This window comes from Brachyhypopomus gauderio, chromosome 19, assembly GCF_052324685.1.
Source record: "Brachyhypopomus gauderio isolate BG-103 chromosome 19, BGAUD_0.2, whole genome shotgun sequence".
Classification (NCBI taxonomy): domain Eukaryota; kingdom Metazoa; phylum Chordata; class Actinopteri; order Gymnotiformes; family Hypopomidae; genus Brachyhypopomus; species Brachyhypopomus gauderio.
In genome coordinates, this window is record NC_135229.1 from 11,907,785 (window position 1) to 11,925,973 (window position 18,189).

The window sequence follows — 18,189 nt, forward strand, 5'->3', positions numbered from 1 at the left end:
TACGGCATACGGGAGACCAGCTCCCAGTGGAAAGCCATTCCCCTAACCGTCTGTAAGATGTTGCAGGAAAACAAAAAAAACATGAATTATTTCATTTCACTTTGAACTGCTCCCCCGTCCACACACACGTGGTACGGCCCGTGAATCTGCTCCACAGTCAAACCGTCCAGGGAGAGGGAAGTGCGGCGGATGGGGGGGGTGGAGAGAGAGAGAGGCTGCCTCCGGTTACTGGAGATGAAAAAACAGATGGAGGGAGTCTTGGCCTGGCCTTACCTGCCCTCGCATGTAGTTAGCCTGCAGCGCGAGAACGCTGTTGGCCTCTACCTCCTCCAGGACACGGGGGAGTGAAAAAGGAACTCCTCGTCCCTCCATGGGAGGAGCCACAGGGCCCCTGTGCAAACAGCCAGGCTGGGAAGCTCTTTCTACGCAGGGATCAGAGACAGCTGACCGCCAGTCTGCCCGACAGCTGAACAGTTTGAAACACAGGGAAGGGTTAACACAACAGACTGAGCAACAAGGGTTTGGCGTCTGGGGCTCGAATGTTCACAAACTCCCTCTAAACTCATAACCTCCACAGGCCAAAGCAAGACCGCTTCTGACGACGGATCTTGGCGTTAAGATTGTAATGGATGTTGGCTGGCAGACTGGAATGTGGGTTTAGTGTTTTATTAGCCATCCGGAGCAGACCGTGAGTCTAGAGTGTGCGTTCCTCTCGTGTCACGTAGAAGTCCACACCTCCATCAGAGCGCACTGACTCGATGCGCTGTCACAGGAAGTGATGTCGCCCGCCGTCATGGATGACCCAGAGTCCTCCCAGAGAGGGGCAGCGTTCTCACGGTTCCACCCGTTTCACACTGACCGGCCACTTCTGCATTCTGGCAACTTGGATCAACAGAAAGATGAGAGAGACCGGGTCTTAGTCAGCCGTACGGGAAGAGAGGCCCGCCTGGCGGTAACACAACGGGGCGGATCACGACGAGGGCTCGTCATTCGCTGACGTGAACCACAGCTGTAGAGTTACAGGGTACAGCAGGGCGGCCATGTTGACGCTGGAGTTTAAAGAAGCTTCCTCTCACTCCGTGGTTCTACTGCAGCGTTGACACACAGGGTTATGGATGCTGAACAGGTGTGGGGTGTGTGTGTGTGTGTGTGTGTGTGTGTGTGTGTGTGTGTGTGTGTACTCCCTCTCCATGCTGTTGCTGTCCTCCTGGGTGTGTTAATTAGCGGTTCAGCTGCTCTCCAGGGACTGGTGCTGTGTTGTGACTTGGGTGTGTGTGTGTGGGGAGGAGGAGGGGGGGGGTGTTCTGCCACATGGTAGCTGCAACGTGGCCTGGTCTGAGATTTAGCATACAAACACTAAAAAGCATGTACACCCCCCCCACACACACACACAAATTGAACTAAGTGTCTAGCGTTTCCCTTGCTATGACACCCGTGTTGCCTCTCATTGGTTCAAACTGGTAAAGGGGGAGTCGTTACTGGTTTCACTGGAGTGCCGCTGAAGGCTTGTCTACTGGAGGCTCACGCGTGCGAGTTTGGTGGGACACTTTTACTTCACCTAAGAGCTCATCTCTCCATTAAGGACTCGTTCAATAGGACTTCTGTCCCGAGTCCTATTACTCTGCCTTCTCATTTTGCAGGAGGGCTTTGTCTGGTTTTTTTTCTCCTGTTTCTCTGGCTCCCGAGTGGGGCGGCAACCCCGGGGCCTTCCTGAGCTTCTCCTCTCCTCCCTGATTCTGCTCCTCCTTTCTTTGTCAGTTCTTTGTCCAATCTCTCTCTTTGTTGACCTGTCAGTGCCTCTACAATCAAACTACCTGCTTATCTCCTCTCACTGTCCGCTCTCTCTCCCTCTCATCAGGGACTCTCTCTCTTTCTCTCTCTCTCTCTCTCTCTCTCTCTTGCTTTCTCTTTGGCCTTGCTTTCTTTTTCATGAGTCTGGGGATTTTTCCTTTTGCTCTATTGCTCTTTTCCTCTCTCTCTCTCCCTCTTATCTCTCTTCTATCTCTCTATCTCTTTCTTTCTTCCCCTCATTTCTCTGAGGCCCCCTAGTACAAATGCCCTCTTAGTGGAAGTGCTCTCTCTCTCTCCCTCTCTCTCTGTCCTTTGGGCTTTCGGCTTATTCTCTTCTCTGTTCAGTGTTTTTTTTTCCAGCCTGAGGACTAATAAATGGTTGCTGAAATCGGCCCCCTGTGCTTCACTGAACACCGGCCCCTCACCCCTGCCCCTCACCCCTGCCCCACACTCCTGCCCTGAGGTGGGAGGCCGGCTGGTTGGCTGCCTGCGGTGACCTCATTCGCACGTGGCCGTCTTTCCTCCAGGTCACCCCTTGAGAGAGAGAGAGAGAGATAGAGAGATTGATATGCTCTTTGTAGCAAATTATGGTGTATTCCAAGCTAAAATGCTGTGGTAATTATACATTGCATCCTGTTTAGTACAGCTCTGTTGAGCGTTTCAATGACATAATCGCGGATCAAGGGAAAGGTGTTGGATGTATGGGTGGTGCATGGCTGCTCCCTCTTCCAGGTGTACCAGAGAGCTGCTGGAGATCAGGTTAAGATGCACAGAGGGGATTTTACCAGTGTATTGGCAGTAAAGGAGATTACAGCCAGGTGGACACCCAGGTGGACAGTCAGGTTGCTGTAGCCCTGAGCTATAGGCTGCCCTACCTAACAGAGAAAAAGATGGAGACAGGCACAAACGGGTGGGGGAAGGGATCTTGGCACACCTCCCTCAGAAGAGCACAGTGCGAGGGGTGTAATCACACGTAACGAAGAGCTCGGAGCCTCTGGTGAAGTCTCGTAGGGGTGCTGGGGTTCCCGCAGCGCTGTGCTGTGGAGAAATCTCCAGGTCTGCACCTCCACCGTCTCAGACGCACCTCGCTCGCTTCTGACAGCTGCTTCCTCTCTTTCTGTGTGTAGTACAGTCTCAGTATTTCGTGCACATGGAGGCTGCGCTGTTCTTATTTATCTGTATCGCTGATATGTTGTGCTGTACAGCTATCGAGGGATTACAGTTACCTCAGCCTCAGCACAAACATTTCGCTGTGTGGTTGTCCTGGACATAAACTCTTCGACTTACTTCAGAGCATGTTCATTCTATTTTCTCTTTCTTTCTTTCTTTCATGTTCCTTTTTAAGCCCTTTATCTGGGTCTCAGCTCATCCTTAAAACCAAAGCAGCAGTGTTTACAGCATTAGTGCCACGTGCGTAAGACGCTAACGCCAGCGCTAACACTATCCACACTCACTCATCTCATTAACTCCACCCTACAGCATTCGAGCGGATGGTGAATGCCAACCTGTACGCTTCCCCTGAGGAGGCCCGCCATATTGAATTTAGCTGGACTGTAAACTCCTCCCCCTGACGAGAGCGTGCTCAGTCGTGGTCCAGTGAGCAGGCAGAAGTCATGCGACGTCCAGGCCTTTGTGCTCTCAGGGCGGGGCACCCGTGGCAGACACGCCCCTCCCAGAAGCAGCAGGCTGTGAGGGCAGCTCCAGTTAGCGTCCAGGAACAGTTCTGCCAAACAAGTGTGATGTGGCAACACACTCCCTCCCCCTCCGGTGTCCCCCGGGTAACGCCCGGCCCCGCCCACTCGGCCCTGTCGAACGGGAAGTTTGTTCGGGGTACTTCCTTTGCTCTCTGTGACATCACTGACACAAACAGATCAAGTTAGCAGACGGAATTGTCTCTCGAAAGGTTCATACGAACATTTCAGTACTTTTTGTACATGATAAAAGTACTATAAAATAAAAACAAACACGAACCTGACACTATTGCGCTTGTAAACAGCCATTGCCGATGTGGTCACACCTCTGGCCTGGGTGAAGTCGAGCCCAGACGTCCTCCACAGACGCAGTAAATCACTGGTACCACCACTCCACACAGTTCAGAGCTGTGGATGTACTGCGTTGTTTTAACGGGATCCGGTGTGTTCTGTCCGAAAGGGAGACCCATCTCAGGCCCTTTGGTTTGTTCTTCATCGCTGTTTTCCTGGACTCTCGTACGACGGATCTTGCAGTGCCGAGTTTCTCCTGACGGTGAGCAGGAATGTAATGGCTGGAGTCTCCAGCAGCTGGGAGATTCCTGTGGGTTCTCGTCTGTCTGTGCGGCACAGATAACGGGAGTCAAAGCACTTATCGTCCCCCGCTGAGCCAAATCCACGATAAGGCCGGGTTTTGTCCACCACGAAGAGGGGTGCTGCACCTTTTAATAAAGGACATGGTGACAGATGTCATACATGTCGTCTGCTGCTCGGAACTGAAGAGAGGACCAGGATCTGGAGCAGACACGTTGAGGGGTTTCGTGGTTGAGGTCATGCTGGAGGATCAGTATCAGTTGTAGCTGCCTCCGATGAAGCAGGAGGCAAATTTCTCTGTTTCGCTTGAATCTATTAAGTTGCATTTGGTTGCAATTTAGTAATTTGGTGCTTAAGTTACTAAGAAGAAGTGAGTGAAGTAGAGAGAGAGAGAGAGATGTGCCTTCACCTGGTGTGACCAAGCACCAAGGACTTTTTTAAATACGTGCTATGAAGAATTTGATGTCGAGTCTGATGTAAGCCATGCTGATTCTATCTTTGTCTTTGCAAACTGACCAGGCGTCAAAAGCTCAGCTTTAAAAGAACATCTTTGTGGCCGTAGCACATGATAGTCACAGGAGGTGGTGTGAAATAAACTGGGCATGACCGTCTTTGTGTCTGCATGGATGCGCATTGGTGGTTGCTATAGAAATACCTAAACGGACACTTTGGCAGCCAATGGCTGGGCGTGAGGACCGACAGGTCCCGCCCGCAGCTCTCATCTTGGCTGGAGTCCAGGGATTAAACCCTGCGCTGTCTGGATGCCCTGTAGCACCATCAGGGTCCCGCCTGGTCCCGTCCACGTTGTGGGACCCCAGTGACTTACAGTATTTATTTAATGAGGTTCTGAAGAGAAGAGACTCTCTTCCCATATGTTAGTCTTCCTGTCCCTTTTACTGACTATCTTGAACATTTTATCGTCAAGTTCAGATAACGATCGACTTTCTGACGAAAATCCCTTTGTCTCTGTTGGCCTTATGTAAACTTCATATTTATTTCAACACAACTTCCACATTTCGCAGGCGTGTACCCAATCTGTTTTAGGACCTGATCGTGGTCTGTTGGCTTTTCCAGAAACAGGCTTTGCTCAGAAAGGGAAGAAGTTGGTGTGGGTGAGGAACGTTTGGGGGCGGAGTGTGTGTTTGCTGGGTCGGTTCACTGTGCAGACACCTCCTCCCTTAGCACCTGGTCCATGTAGATGAGGAGTGTGTGGTGCTTGGAGGAGTGCTCTTCTACTCCTGGTTGCTACGCTGATAATTTGAGTTTTGGCCTTCGGAGGGTTGTGCATTTGTTATTACCGTTCTACTCTGCGACCGAAAGAAGTTCAGAAGTTCATGAATCTGTCTCCGAGATATAAAAATGCACCCACTACGTTAGAAAGACCTCAGTTCTGCTGGCTATTGTCTGACCCAGTGTGTGTTACCAACAGGGGTGTTTACAAGCCTGCATTTCCTCTTGGCCCGAGACCTATAATCCCAGATCAATTATGCAAAAAGAACCAAACACCACTATCGGTGTATGTCAGAGGTCGACCTTCAGGTCAAAACAAGATAGCAAATGACCGTTTGGTTAAGGTAAGGCATTTGGGTTTAAACCAGTGTAATGTGCAGAGGGAAACTAAAGTTAAAGTTCACTAGTGATGAATACAGAGATGTAAAAAGAGAAATAACACGCTAAGCCAGTGTGTACGGAAGGGCTGTGTGCAGTGGAACAGGAAGTTGATATGCAAGCTTCAGTGAGCAAGCACTTTGCGAGAAATATTTATATACCGTTGAAGCATTTTGATGGGGGCCGTCAACTTCCCCAGCCGAGGATCAGACGACTGGAATATACCGGGTCCTGCTACGATGGCGTCCTGAACCGGCCGGCGGCCCGTTGACGTAGGGAGCTCCGGGTGGCACTGGTTTCCGGCTCACGTTCTGGCCTCTCGTTTCCCGTCCTGCCCGCCTGACCCGGCGTGTGTGTGTGTGTGTGTGATCCCTGTAACAGAACAAAGAGAAGGAGCGTATGAAGGAGCGGGAGAAGGAGGCGCGGGAGCGGGAGGCTCGCTACAGTAACGGGCACCTCTTCACCTCCCTCACCGTGTCAGCCACCACCCTCTGCTCCGCCTGCAACAAGAGTATCACCGCCAAGGAGGCGCTCAGCTGCCCCAGTGAGTCTCGCACACACACACACACACACACACACACACACGTGCTCGCCAACTCACATACGCACAAGCTCACGCTTTCATCCCCACCTCAACACACACGAACATACAAACACCACACACACTTCAGCTGGCTTTAAACTGATCTTAATAAACCTGATACACCATAACAGCTGATTTTTTTGGCCTCAAAGGGCTGTGGATGCCAAATGTTTGTGTAGCATTACTATTTTTTATCGTCCGTTGTTTCGCGGAATACCAAGGTGGTGTGTGGGTGCAGATCCCGGGACTTGGCGGGCAGCACTCTCTAAGTTTGGCCTTAAGCCTTATTGTCGATAGCTTGTTATTAACATTGATTTTTATAGACTTGGCTCTCGGAGGACTATGTTAATGAGGTTTTCCAGGGGCGCAGTGTGTCAGATGGGTTCACGGCAGAATACTGACTGTGTTCGCTGCTAGGGTCTTCTCAGGTACGGGGGTAACTGTCAGCTAGCCTGTCTGTCATCGTCCCAGTCCAACCAGTGAAACTCCTTTACCACCAATGTGTGTGTGTGTGTGTGTGTGTGTGTGGTAGGGGCTCTTAAGGCAAAAGAAGAGAGGGAATGAAAGAAAACAGCATAGATTAAACGAGAGATAACAGCAGATCGAAAAACAGAGGGAGACTTGTAGGCAGGGAAGTCACTGTGGGGATCGCTCCACACCGCGCTGCCCCCCCCCCCCCCCCATGCCAACCCCCCCAACCCCAAATCAATCAGCTGCCGACTCCCAGCTCCACCCCCACCCGGCCTCTTCCACCGCCCAGACAATAGTGTCAGTGTGTGGGGTGAACGGAGGAGCAGTCGGCCTGCCTGGTTCTAGAGCATGCCAGAGGAACAGCTGGGGGAGAGAGGGAGAGAGAGAGAGAGAGAGAGAGAGAGAGAGAGAGAGGGAAAGAGCAAACAAAGAGAGAGAGAGGGTGGAGGGAAGTGACAGAGATGGCAAGTTAGAGAGAGAGGGAGGCCGGGAGAGAGAGAGAGGGATGAAGAAGTAGAGAAACAGATGAGAGCAGAGTGTTAATAGGAGAAGAGGAGAGATGAGTTATTAGACACCTCTGAACGAGCTGGGGAGAGAGAGAGGGAAGGAGAGAGCAGTCTTCTCCATGTCCTCGTGACCACACTCACATCAGCTCACATCTGTCTCTCTTGAACGTCCTTCGAGTCAAGCGGTTCCACTACGTGGAGGAGGAGAGAACACACACTTATCACACACAGATGTGCTGTAGTTCGGTAGGACATCCTCACTTCGTTTCACTCTGGATGTCTTCACACCGTTATAAAATATGAACGTTAATAAATAACACGTGAATGGCGTTGGCGATATTAGAACATTTTTGCTGAGACCGAGCTTCTAAAGCAGGACTGAATCCAGTGCAGAATTAGCCACCACACCACCGTCCCTTATAATACAAACGCAGGGCTAAGAACACAGCAGATGTGTCGCGACATAAAACGTGAGAATGTTATGACACGTTTCCGTCAGATGCAACGTGCGGTGGTGTTACACGTTGTTTCAGCGTTGACAAGCTGATTGACAGTAACGCACGCCAGACGTCACGTCCCGAGCTGGGTAAGCGGCTTTCAGATCTGACATTTCAACTCTTCGTTTACAAAAATCATACTGACTGCCGCAAAGGCCCTTCCGGCGTGTTCCCTCCCTAGCAGAACCCTAGGAGCAGGTCCAGACCCGACCCATACGCCCGAGGGGGGTAGTTTGCGGAGTCTGAGCGGGGGGGGGGTCATGCAGAATAGGCCGTGGGGCAATCGATTACACGCGGAGCAAGTGATTAGATTTGAAAGGAGGTATCGGAGTGTGGGGGGGCTGAAGTGGTGAATACATTAACATTGATAATAGCAGTGGAGGTTACAGGAGGGGGCAGAGAGCGTGATGGGGGGGGGGGGGGGGGGGGGGACGTACACCACAGAGTCCGTGCTCTACGGTCGACAGGAAGGTCTGCGGTGCTTCTTGGCACCTCGCTGATGCCACCTGGCACACGGTAATCGCGTTTACCGCGGGTCCTATTGAAATGGGACGCAGTTGAAATGGAGCGATTACACGTGGCTTAATGGGGAAGTCCTCAGTCTCAACGCTGCATGTGGGGCTTTTGTTTCCAGCATCTCAGAAGCCCCCGCTAGTGCACAGCACCCATCTGCGGCCCTGTCTGTACCCACAACCCCCCCCCCCCCACAACTGTAATCTGGAATTGGTGCACCGTGCAGGCGCCCACACACACACACACACACACACACACACACAAATACCAAGGAGCATAGACACTCAAGCCATTTCCACCAGCCGAGCCTGTGTGTAGAGGAAACGTCTGTCTTTGATTGGTTCATCCCAGAAGCCGTATTGACGTTCCACTTCTGCGGGCCGGTAGAAACGCTCCCTGCGGGGTGGGGAGGGTGGGGGGGACTACAGCCTCTGTGGTGGTGACCCATCGCCAGATAAATCTGTGAACAGGCCACACTGTGCCTCTTTCACCATCACTCCTGCCCCTTTCGACACCGTGGGGTTTGCACAGAGTTTGAACCTCCAATTGCAGTGGCTATGGCCGCCAGACCTGAACAGCAGAGCCCAGAGCGAGCCAGTGCTCTGCTGGGCTGGTCTGTGGGATTATTCTGCAGGTACCTTTATAGGATTATCGCCCAGATTATGAAGGATAGGCTTTTGATTCTGCCTGGGCTAATCCAGCTTCTTTAGATTACACAGATATGCATGTTATAACGGAACCATGGTTTATAGAAGATGTGTTTTATATTAATCTGAGGATCACATTTTTCACCCACACTGATAAAGTAAACAGCAACACGTTCGAGTAATCTCAGTACAAATCTCACACGTGGTAGTAGCTGTGGATTTGGTGGGGAAATGAAGCTCCATCTGTTTTTCAGCCTCCATTTTGAAAATGAAAACGCTTACACGTTGGCTTTAATGAACAACGTGAAATCAGGTACATAACATGGCTACTTGGTTCTTGTAGTGTGCTCTGTCTGTGATGAAGTCTCTCCAAGGCCTTGTCTGACTAGGGAGAGCTATTAACTTCCTACCACACGGACTCATAAGGAAAGAACTCTCCTTGTATCTTCCCAAACACACAAGTAGTTACAGTTAGTTCAGTTATACAAGGCAAGGCCTGTTTACTTAGCGTTGGAGGGCCTCTGTGTATGTGTGTGTGTGTGTGTGTGTGTAAGGCTGGACCGAAGGTCAGAATGTATGTATGAATGGGTCCTTGTGTGTTTCTCAGTATGAGCCTTGGAAAATATATAGCGGTGGAATCGGTGTGTTCTGAAGGAGGCTCGCATTTCTATAGGAAGCAGGAAGCCGGCCACATTGCACATGTGACTTGTGTTGTCGTGAACGTTTGTGGAATGTCCCGGTCTTAGAAGAAAGGTGTTGAGGCCTGGTGGAGGCACATTTGAAGGTCTGGGTGGCTTTGTTTAGCATAAGCACTAACACAACAAGCCATCGAGGTGATACATGTGAAACACGTGGTGTTTGACAAACAGTGTGTGTGTGTGTGTGTGTGTGTGTGTGTGTGTGTGTGTGTGTGTGTGCATGTGTGTGCGTGTGTGTGTGAGAAAGTACTGGTGATTCATTTACACCCTTAGGCAAATTTGTAGTGTTGTGACACCAGTTAGCACCCCACACAGTACCAAATGAATTTTCTTCTGGGTGCCTTTTTGAGCCCAGTTTGTTATGTCGGAGATAAAAATAACTCCCTTCTCGTCAGAGGATTATTTCTTCAGGAAATTACATCACTTCTTCAGGAAGTGACCTCATTGGCCACCCCCAGTCTGCTGTGTCTGCTTTTCTTCACATCACTCCTCTTCTTTATCTAGTTTTTTTATGTTCTTCACGGGCCATCATGGGCATATTTAGCAAAACAAAAAATCTAAGACCAAGCCATTGTCACTCTAATAATGCTGAGTTCTCCAAACTATCTTCTAGTTTGAGACTGAGACTGTAGTTTGGTGTGGAGAGCTGGTGGGTAGGGGTGTTGTTTTGGGGCTAAGTGTTGAAATCTTAGTGTTTACATGTGACCTTTTTTGTTAACTTTAGTTTCTCCACACAGCAGACTGGGTATTCAACTTCAGTGTGTATTTGCACCCTATTGTCACCTTTCACAAGGGCCTGGAGGATGCTGTCTGCATCCTGACAAAATAAGAGCCTCTTGTGGGTCCCCCTACACACTCAACCCTGACACTAATCACCCTTTTAAACCTGACACTAATCACCCCTTTAACACTGACACTAATCACTCCTTTAACCCTGACACTAATCACCCCTTCAATCCTGACACTAATCACTCCTTTAACCCTGACACTAATCACTCTTTAACCGACACTAATCACCCCTTTAATCCTGACACTAATCACCCTTTAACCCTGACACTAATCACTCTTTAACCCTGACACTAATCACCCCTTTAATCCTGACACTAATCACTCTTTAACCCTGACACTAATCACCCCTTTAACACTGACACTAATCACCCCTTCAATCCTGACACTAATCACTCCTTTAACCCTGACACTAATCACTCTTTAACCCTGACACTAATCACCCCTTTAATCCTGACACTAATCACCCTTTAACCCTGACACTAATCACTCTTTAACCCTGACACTAATCACCCCTTTAACACTGACACTAATCACCCTTTAACCCTGACACTAATCACCCCTTTAACCCTGACACTAATCACCCTTTAATCCTGACACTAATCACCCTTTAAACCTGACACTAATCACCCCTTCAATCCTGACACTAATCACTCCTTTAACCCTGACACTAATCACTCTTTAACCCTGACACTAATCACCCTTTAAACCTGACACTAATCACCCCTTTAACACTGACACTAATCACCCCTTCAATCCTGACACTAATCACTCCTTTAACCCTGACACTAATCACTCTTTAACCCTGACACTAATCACCCCTTTAATCCTGACACTAATCACCCTTTAACCCTGACACTAATCACTCTTTAACCCTGACACTAATCACCCCTTTAACACTGACACTAATCACCCTTTAACCCTGACACTAATCACCCCTTTAACCCTGACACTAATCACCCTTTAACCCTGACACTAATCACCCCTTTAACCCTGACACTAATCACCCTTTAACCCTGACACTAATCACTCTTTAACCATAACACTAATCACTCTTTAACCCTGACACTAATCACCCCTTTAACCCTGACACTAATCACCCTTTAACCCTGACACTAATCACCCCTTTAACCCTGACACTAATCACTCTTTAACCCTGACACTAATCACCCCTTTAACCCTGACACTAATCACCCCTTTAACCCTGACACTAATCACCCTTTAACCCTGACACTAATCACTCTTTAACCATAACACTAATGCTTCAAAAGTGCTCCTGCAGCCCCTCCCCCACCCTCACGCCTATCCACTTCCCTCTGTTTAAGGACAACTTCCTGTCTACAAAACACTGCACAGGAAGAGAGATCTCTGGAACAATGTGGAGAAGTGAGAACTGGAGACTCGGGGGAGGGGGGGTGTTAAAGAGAGAGCGAGACAGAGACACCGAGAGAGACAGAGAGACACTGAGATTGACAGGGAGACACAGAGCTGAGGAAGCTCCTCCTTAATACAAACTCTCACCCAAAATGAGGACTAGCAAATTCCAGGATTGCTGTGGTGATTATGGGTCACACATCTCTGCACGAGGCTGCTAGAAGCTGATTGGTCCTGCTAACTTCCCCAAAACCATTGCACTCAGTGGCGTGTGGATAGGGACAAGATGATAATGTTTGAACACAAGCTGCAGGGCCATGTCAGTGGTTTCTATGGTTAAAAACGTTGTTGAGGTCATGATTGCACAGAGGCAGACGGACAATGGGTTTCCTCACCTTACCTCGCCCACTCAGATCTGACGATAGGAAAAATACTCAAATCACTCTTTGTTGTAGGTTGTAAAACCATTACTTGGCTAGTTACACAGTTCTACGGTTTCATTTACCCTAAACACCTGTGGTTAAAACCCAAAAGGTGCCTCATTTATGAGGTATGGAAGACCCATAAGCTTCGTTTATGAGGCATGAAGAGTTTGGTTTCCTCTTGTAAACGCTGGCTGTCCTGAGCTGGGGCTGGTGTGAGCGTTTGGTGTGTTTAGTGCAGAGCGGTGTGAACTCACAGCGGCGGGGTTGGAGGGGAGGGTCTCGGGCACCTGGCCTCCCTGACTCCGCCCCTCGAGTGCCACAGCTGCTGAAGGGTCGTGACCTTCGATCCCAGCCGGCGTCTCATTGGCAGACACTCCCGGGTGACATCACACGGTGGCCGGAGCAGGCGCCTCCAGACGGGTTATTAAGGCCATAAATGCAGCCGGTGCGTTTTTAGGGCGAAATGGCGTTTTAATTGTCCGCCAACCCCAGCTCAGGAGTGGAATAAAACACACACAGTTCATTTACTGGTCCGATAATGGCAGGTCTGTGTAAAAGAAGGTGTTACGTTTGCTGAAAGAAACATCAAAAAAGGGAACTTTTCATGTGCAGGACATTCTGAGAAGCCCAAGTGGAATCAACTGCTCACTAGTTCTGTCTGTCACTTTAATGTTATGATCATGTGATCAAGTGTGCCAGGTTTTTTGAGGCTTAAAATAAAAATTCCTCCTGATTCGTTATGGGAATATTAATTTGTGCTTTCTTTCACATTCACAGCCTGCAATGTCACCATTCACAACCGCTGCCGAGACACACTGGCCAACTGTGCCAAGATGAAGCAGAAGGTACATGCACTGGAACATCTAGAGCTGGGTCCTGCTTAAGACCAGTCTGGGTCCTGCTTCAGCCCAGTCTGGGTCCTGCTAGAACATAACCTTAGATGGACCCATGTGAACAGCACAAACAGGCTCCTCTCTGTGCAGTGCTTGTCTTATTTATACAGGAATTCTTTGTTTCTTATGGCTTGCAGCAACAGAAGTTGGCACTGGTGAGGAACAGCTCAGCTCTCCAGAACGTGGCCCTACGCAGCAAAAGTGAGTGGTGTTTCCTGCCCAGCTCGTGTGTTTACCCTGTCTCCCCCCTTCCATACGGTAGGCTGTTATCACCTGCTTGTGATGCCAGTGAAGCACACCAAAGATGCAACATTGCCACCTGCTGGCCACATGGTGCAAACGCAGGTTTGCTCTTGGCTGTGTGGCACTGGTGTACTGAAGGTACAGAGGCCAAGCCGGTTGAGCAGGATCAGGTTCTACAGAACCCCCCCCCCCCCCCCCCCCCCCCCCCCCTTCATCCTCAGCCCTTATTAGGAACAGCACAATACTGATAAGCTCTTCTTTTGTGTTGCTGCTCACTAAAAGACAAAGGGCTTTTCTGTTCAAACGCAGAGTTGATATTTATCTTGTGCATATTTATTGGCCATAGTCAATATTTCTCTGGCAATCTCATAACACTCCCTCTTCTAAAGTAAAATGCTTTTGCTTTTACTATGAACTAGAAAGTGTAAGTGAGCAAGAGAGTTATTTTAGTTTACACCTGAAACTCTCTATATCTCTCTATCTATCTCTCTCTATCTCTCTCTCTCTGTCTCTCTATATCTCTCCCTCTCAATCTCTCTCACTCTCCCTCTATCTCTCTCCTCTTCATCTCTCAAAATCAAATCATGTCAGTCCACCACAGATAATTCAACACAAATCAAATAAATAATGAAACAAGCCCCACACATAAATAACAACAAAGTAAATGTCCAACATCAAAGGTCTCCTCTCCTCTCCTCCTCTCCTCCTCTCAGCTCCCATGATAAAGGAACGACCGAGTTCGGCCATCTATCCCTCCGACAGCCTCCGCAGCTCCATCCTGGGCTCGCGGCGAGGACGCTCCACCCTCTCCCTCAGCAAGAGCGTCTCCACCAATAACATCGCAGGGTGAGTGAGAGTGGACCAATGGCACGGCTTCGTGTGGCCTCGTGCCATGTCGATAGGGGAACTGCAGTCGTTTATGTACTCTGCTGCCTTCCGGTGCTTGACGGTGCCAATAGTGCAGAATAATCGTGTAATACGTCGCTCACATTTCTAGCGATAAAACACCAACCGGTATTTTCTGAGGTGCATTACTTCCTGTCTGCCCACACGAGCCACCAGTAAGATTAGTCCATACATGCTTCAGCGTACACCACCACGTCACTCTGGCTACAGATGTGTTGTGTATCTCAGGTAGTCTGTGAACACACAACCGTACAACCCCAAAGTCTTAACTGCGAGATTGCGCCCTTGTGTGTTATGAATTATTTTTGTTATTATTATTATAATTAATAATTCTGGCTGTCTGCTCCAAAGCTGTTCAGTGTTGTGTTTGTTAGGTGTTTATATCTGTGTGTGTGTGTGTGTGTGTGTGTGTGTGTGTGTGTGTGTGTGTGTGTGTGTGTGTGTGTGTCATGCAGGAACCTGAACGATGACTCTCCGCTGGGCCTCAGACGGATCCTGTCCCAGTCCACAGACTCTCTGAACTTCAGGAACAGGGCCATGTCCATGGAGTCTCTCAACGACGATGGTGAGACCCATATCAGAGAGGGACAGACACACTGTGCACTGTACAATCATAATTCATAACCGCCTGATTTCTAATAAATGTGGGTGTATATTCTGCATACTTTGTAGAGATAAATATTAAGGGTTTAGCAAACATTAATTTAGAAGATGTTCGATGTTATTTAACACTTCCTGGCATGAAACTATACTTGGCAAACCAGAATATTCTAGTCTGGACTTTCACTCAGATGGCTCCCTTATCTGTCTCTCCACACACACACACACAGGAGAGGTGTATTATGCCTCAGTGCTGGAGGAGTTGGAGAGAGAGGGGCGGGCGGGACTTCGAGGCTGATTCGTGGAGCATGGCGGTGGACTCCTCCTACTTGCAGACCCAGCGTAAAGACATCATCAAGAGGCAGGACGTCATCTACGGTGAGTCACTTCCTCTACGCGTTCGCCCTAATCAGGTCTTGAGCTCGCTAGCGCTCTCTGCTGGTCAGGTGACCTATTCTCCTGTTCCTGGAGCGCTTTATGCACTGATCTGACTCACGCAGTTCAATGGGCTGTATTGTCACTGGATGAATCAGGTGTGTTTGAGTGCTCAGCGCACAGGCATTTGACCCCAGGACTATTCTGCGTTCAATAGTTTGCAAACAAGCTTCTTCAATTTAAAGTGGTAGTAGGCCAAACCTAAAACGTCCAATTTGACTAAAAATGCTAATGATGCTAACAATTACATCATCAATCATCATAAGCTAGTAAAATGTAGCTTAAGAAAATCCTAATAAAGGAAATTAATGGACTAAAACTTTGGTAATAAGTATCAAAGTTAAATTAGTATAAGATAGTGGGAAGTGGCTAAAATGCTAATGAGGTAATAGTCATTATAAGATAGCGGGGCGTGGCTACAAATGCTAATGAGGTAATAGTTATTATAAGATGGCGGGGCGTGGCTACAAATGCTAATGTAGTAATAGTCATTACAAGATGGCGGGGCATGGCTACAAATGCTAATGTAGTAATAGTCATTATAAGATGGCGAGGCGTGGCTACAAATGCTAATGAGATAATAGTCATTGTAAGATGGCAGGGCGTGGCTACAAATGCTAATGAGGTAATAGTCATTATAAGATGGTAGGGCGTAGCTACAAATGCTAATGAGGTAATAGTCATTATAAGATGACGGGGCGTGGCTACAAATGCTAATGTAGTAATAGTCATTATAAGATGGTGGAGCACATGGCTAAGTTAGTTAAAGAGCCATTGGCTAACTGTAGCGCCACCCCTGCTCCACCCGCAGAGCTGATCCAGACGGAGCTGCACCACGTGCGGACGCTGCGCATAATGGAGGGCGTGTTCCGCCGCGGCATGCTGGAGGAGGTGCTCCTGGAGCCGGGCGTGGTCCACGCCGTCTTCCCCTGTCTGGACCAGCTGGTGGCGCTCCACACACGCTTCCTGGCCCAGCTGCTCAGTAGGCGGAACCAGAGCCTGGCGCGGGGCAGCACCACCAACTTCACCATCCAGAAGCTCGGGGACGTGCTCATGGAACAGGTGGGCGGGGTTGCGAGATGGAACTCAGAAATTTACGCTTTTAATATCCGTCGTTAATGTCGTTAATACGATGTCGTTCTTCTTCCGGAATGTTCTGCGGGCTCGCGCGTTCTCACGCATCCAGTTCTCGGGACCCAACGCCGACGAGATGCGGAAGTGCTACGCCGAGTTCTGCAGCCGACACTTGAAAGCGGTGAAACTGTACAAGGAGCTGTTGGCTCGGGACAAGAGGTTCCAGCACTTCATCCGGGTGAGGAAGAGGAGAGGGGCGGCAGTCCCGGGGCCAGGAGGGGGCGGGGCTGAGACGTACAGAGAGGCGGAGCTTTAGAGGATTCTCCGTAACGGAGAAAAAGCGAAAGGGAAAGATGATAGAGAGACAGAAAGAGAGAGAGAAATAAAGGGGTTGGAGAGATGGAGGTGAAGAACGTTTATGTGCCGTAGAGAGACAGTGGTTCTGTTTCTGGTATGTCCTCCTGTTTTGAGATGGAGCTGTAGTATGTAGTGCGGTGAGCAGCTACACTGTCTGATCTGAGTGTGGTTTCAGTGTTCGTTGTGTTTTCCCTGAGCAGCGTGTGAGCAGAGGTCCACTGCTTCGTCGGCATGGCGTCCAGGAGTGCATCCTGCTAGTCACCCAGCGTATCACCAAATACCCGGTGCTGATCCAGCGTATTCTGGACAACACAAAAGGTACCACCACCCCCCAGCACCACAAACCCCACCCCTGGGGGCCCGTTTGAACTAGCCAGAGACGTTTTAACGTCTATTACGAGCCTGTTAGCGTTCGTTAGCGGTGCCGACGGCGTTAGCGGTGCCGACGGCGTTAGCGTCCACCAATCGTACGCGTGCGTCTCCTTCAGGCAGCGAGGAGGAGGCGGAGTCTCTGAGTCAGGCTCTCGCCCTGATCAAGGACCTTCTGAGTTCCGTGGACCAGCAGGTTCAGGAGCTGGCCTGCACGCAGCGGCTACAGGAGATCCGCGCCCGGCTGGACCCCCGTGCGGAGACGGAGGTGCGCGGGGGAGGGGTGTTCCGCGGGGGCGAACTGCTCCGACGGAGCCTCATCCACAACGGGGCGCTGCTCTGGAAGACGGCGCAGGGCTCCAGGCTCAAAGGTAGCGCGTGTGTGTGTGTGTATTTTCTGCATGTGTCAGTGTCGGTATGTGTGGGCGAGTGTGTCTATGATTGTGACCGTGTTTATGGTCCTCTTATGTTTTTGTTTATTTCTGTAGATGTGCAGGTCCTGTTGATGACAGACATCCTGGTGTTCATGCAGGAAAAAGACCAGAAATATGTTTTTCCCTGTCTGGTGAGTCATAGCTTGGACACACTGTCATAAATTTAGAGCTCAGTGTCTGTGAACTACATATTAATCATTTACATCGTGCCTTCAGATCAGGGCATGTTTACAAGTTATATTACTAGTGTAGTGGCCTATACTTTATCATCTCAAATAAATATAAAAGTCGTTTTATTGGAAAATGTTATGAATCACTGAATGCACATTAATCAAAACGTTCTCTCTCTCTCTCTATCAAAGGACAAGCCTTCAGTCCTGTCCCTGCAGAACCTGATTGTCAGAGACATAGCCAATCAGGAGCGAGGGATGTTCCTCATCAGTGACTCCACCCCTCCGGAGATGTACGAGCTCCACGCCGCCTCCAAAGACGACAGGAACAACTGGATGAAGATCATCCAGGAGACAGTGAGCAGGTCAGCACCACTACCACCACACCGACCCTCCACCCACAGCCCAGTGTTACACACCTTCACCGGCTGTCTGTCCCTGTCCCGCCCCCAGGTGTCCCTCCAGGGAGGACTTCCCTCTGATCGAGACAGAGGACAAAGCTCTTTTGCGCAGGCTTCGAGGTCAGT

At 49.6% G+C, this 18,189-nt stretch overlaps 1 protein-coding gene across 1 annotated transcript in view; it reads left to right on the forward strand.

Annotated features, from left to right (window-relative positions):
- The window catches only part of arhgef2b (rho/rac guanine nucleotide exchange factor (GEF) 2b), a 46,250-nt gene that overhangs the window by 24,453 nt on the left and 3,608 nt on the right, over nt 1–18,189 (forward strand). Inside the window, 14 exon segments of the mRNA XM_076981218.1 lie at nt 6,063–6,225; nt 12,959–13,026; nt 13,212–13,275; nt 14,031–14,163; nt 14,679–14,788; nt 15,054–15,097; nt 15,099–15,201; nt 16,070–16,320; nt 16,445–16,570; nt 16,890–17,007; nt 17,178–17,429; nt 17,547–17,623; nt 17,855–18,027; nt 18,116–18,183. Of these exon segments, the coding sequence (XP_076837333.1) occupies nt 6,063–6,225; nt 12,959–13,026; nt 13,212–13,275; nt 14,031–14,163; nt 14,679–14,788; nt 15,054–15,097; nt 15,099–15,201; nt 16,070–16,320; nt 16,445–16,570; nt 16,890–17,007; nt 17,178–17,429; nt 17,547–17,623; nt 17,855–18,027; nt 18,116–18,183 (1,750 nt within the window).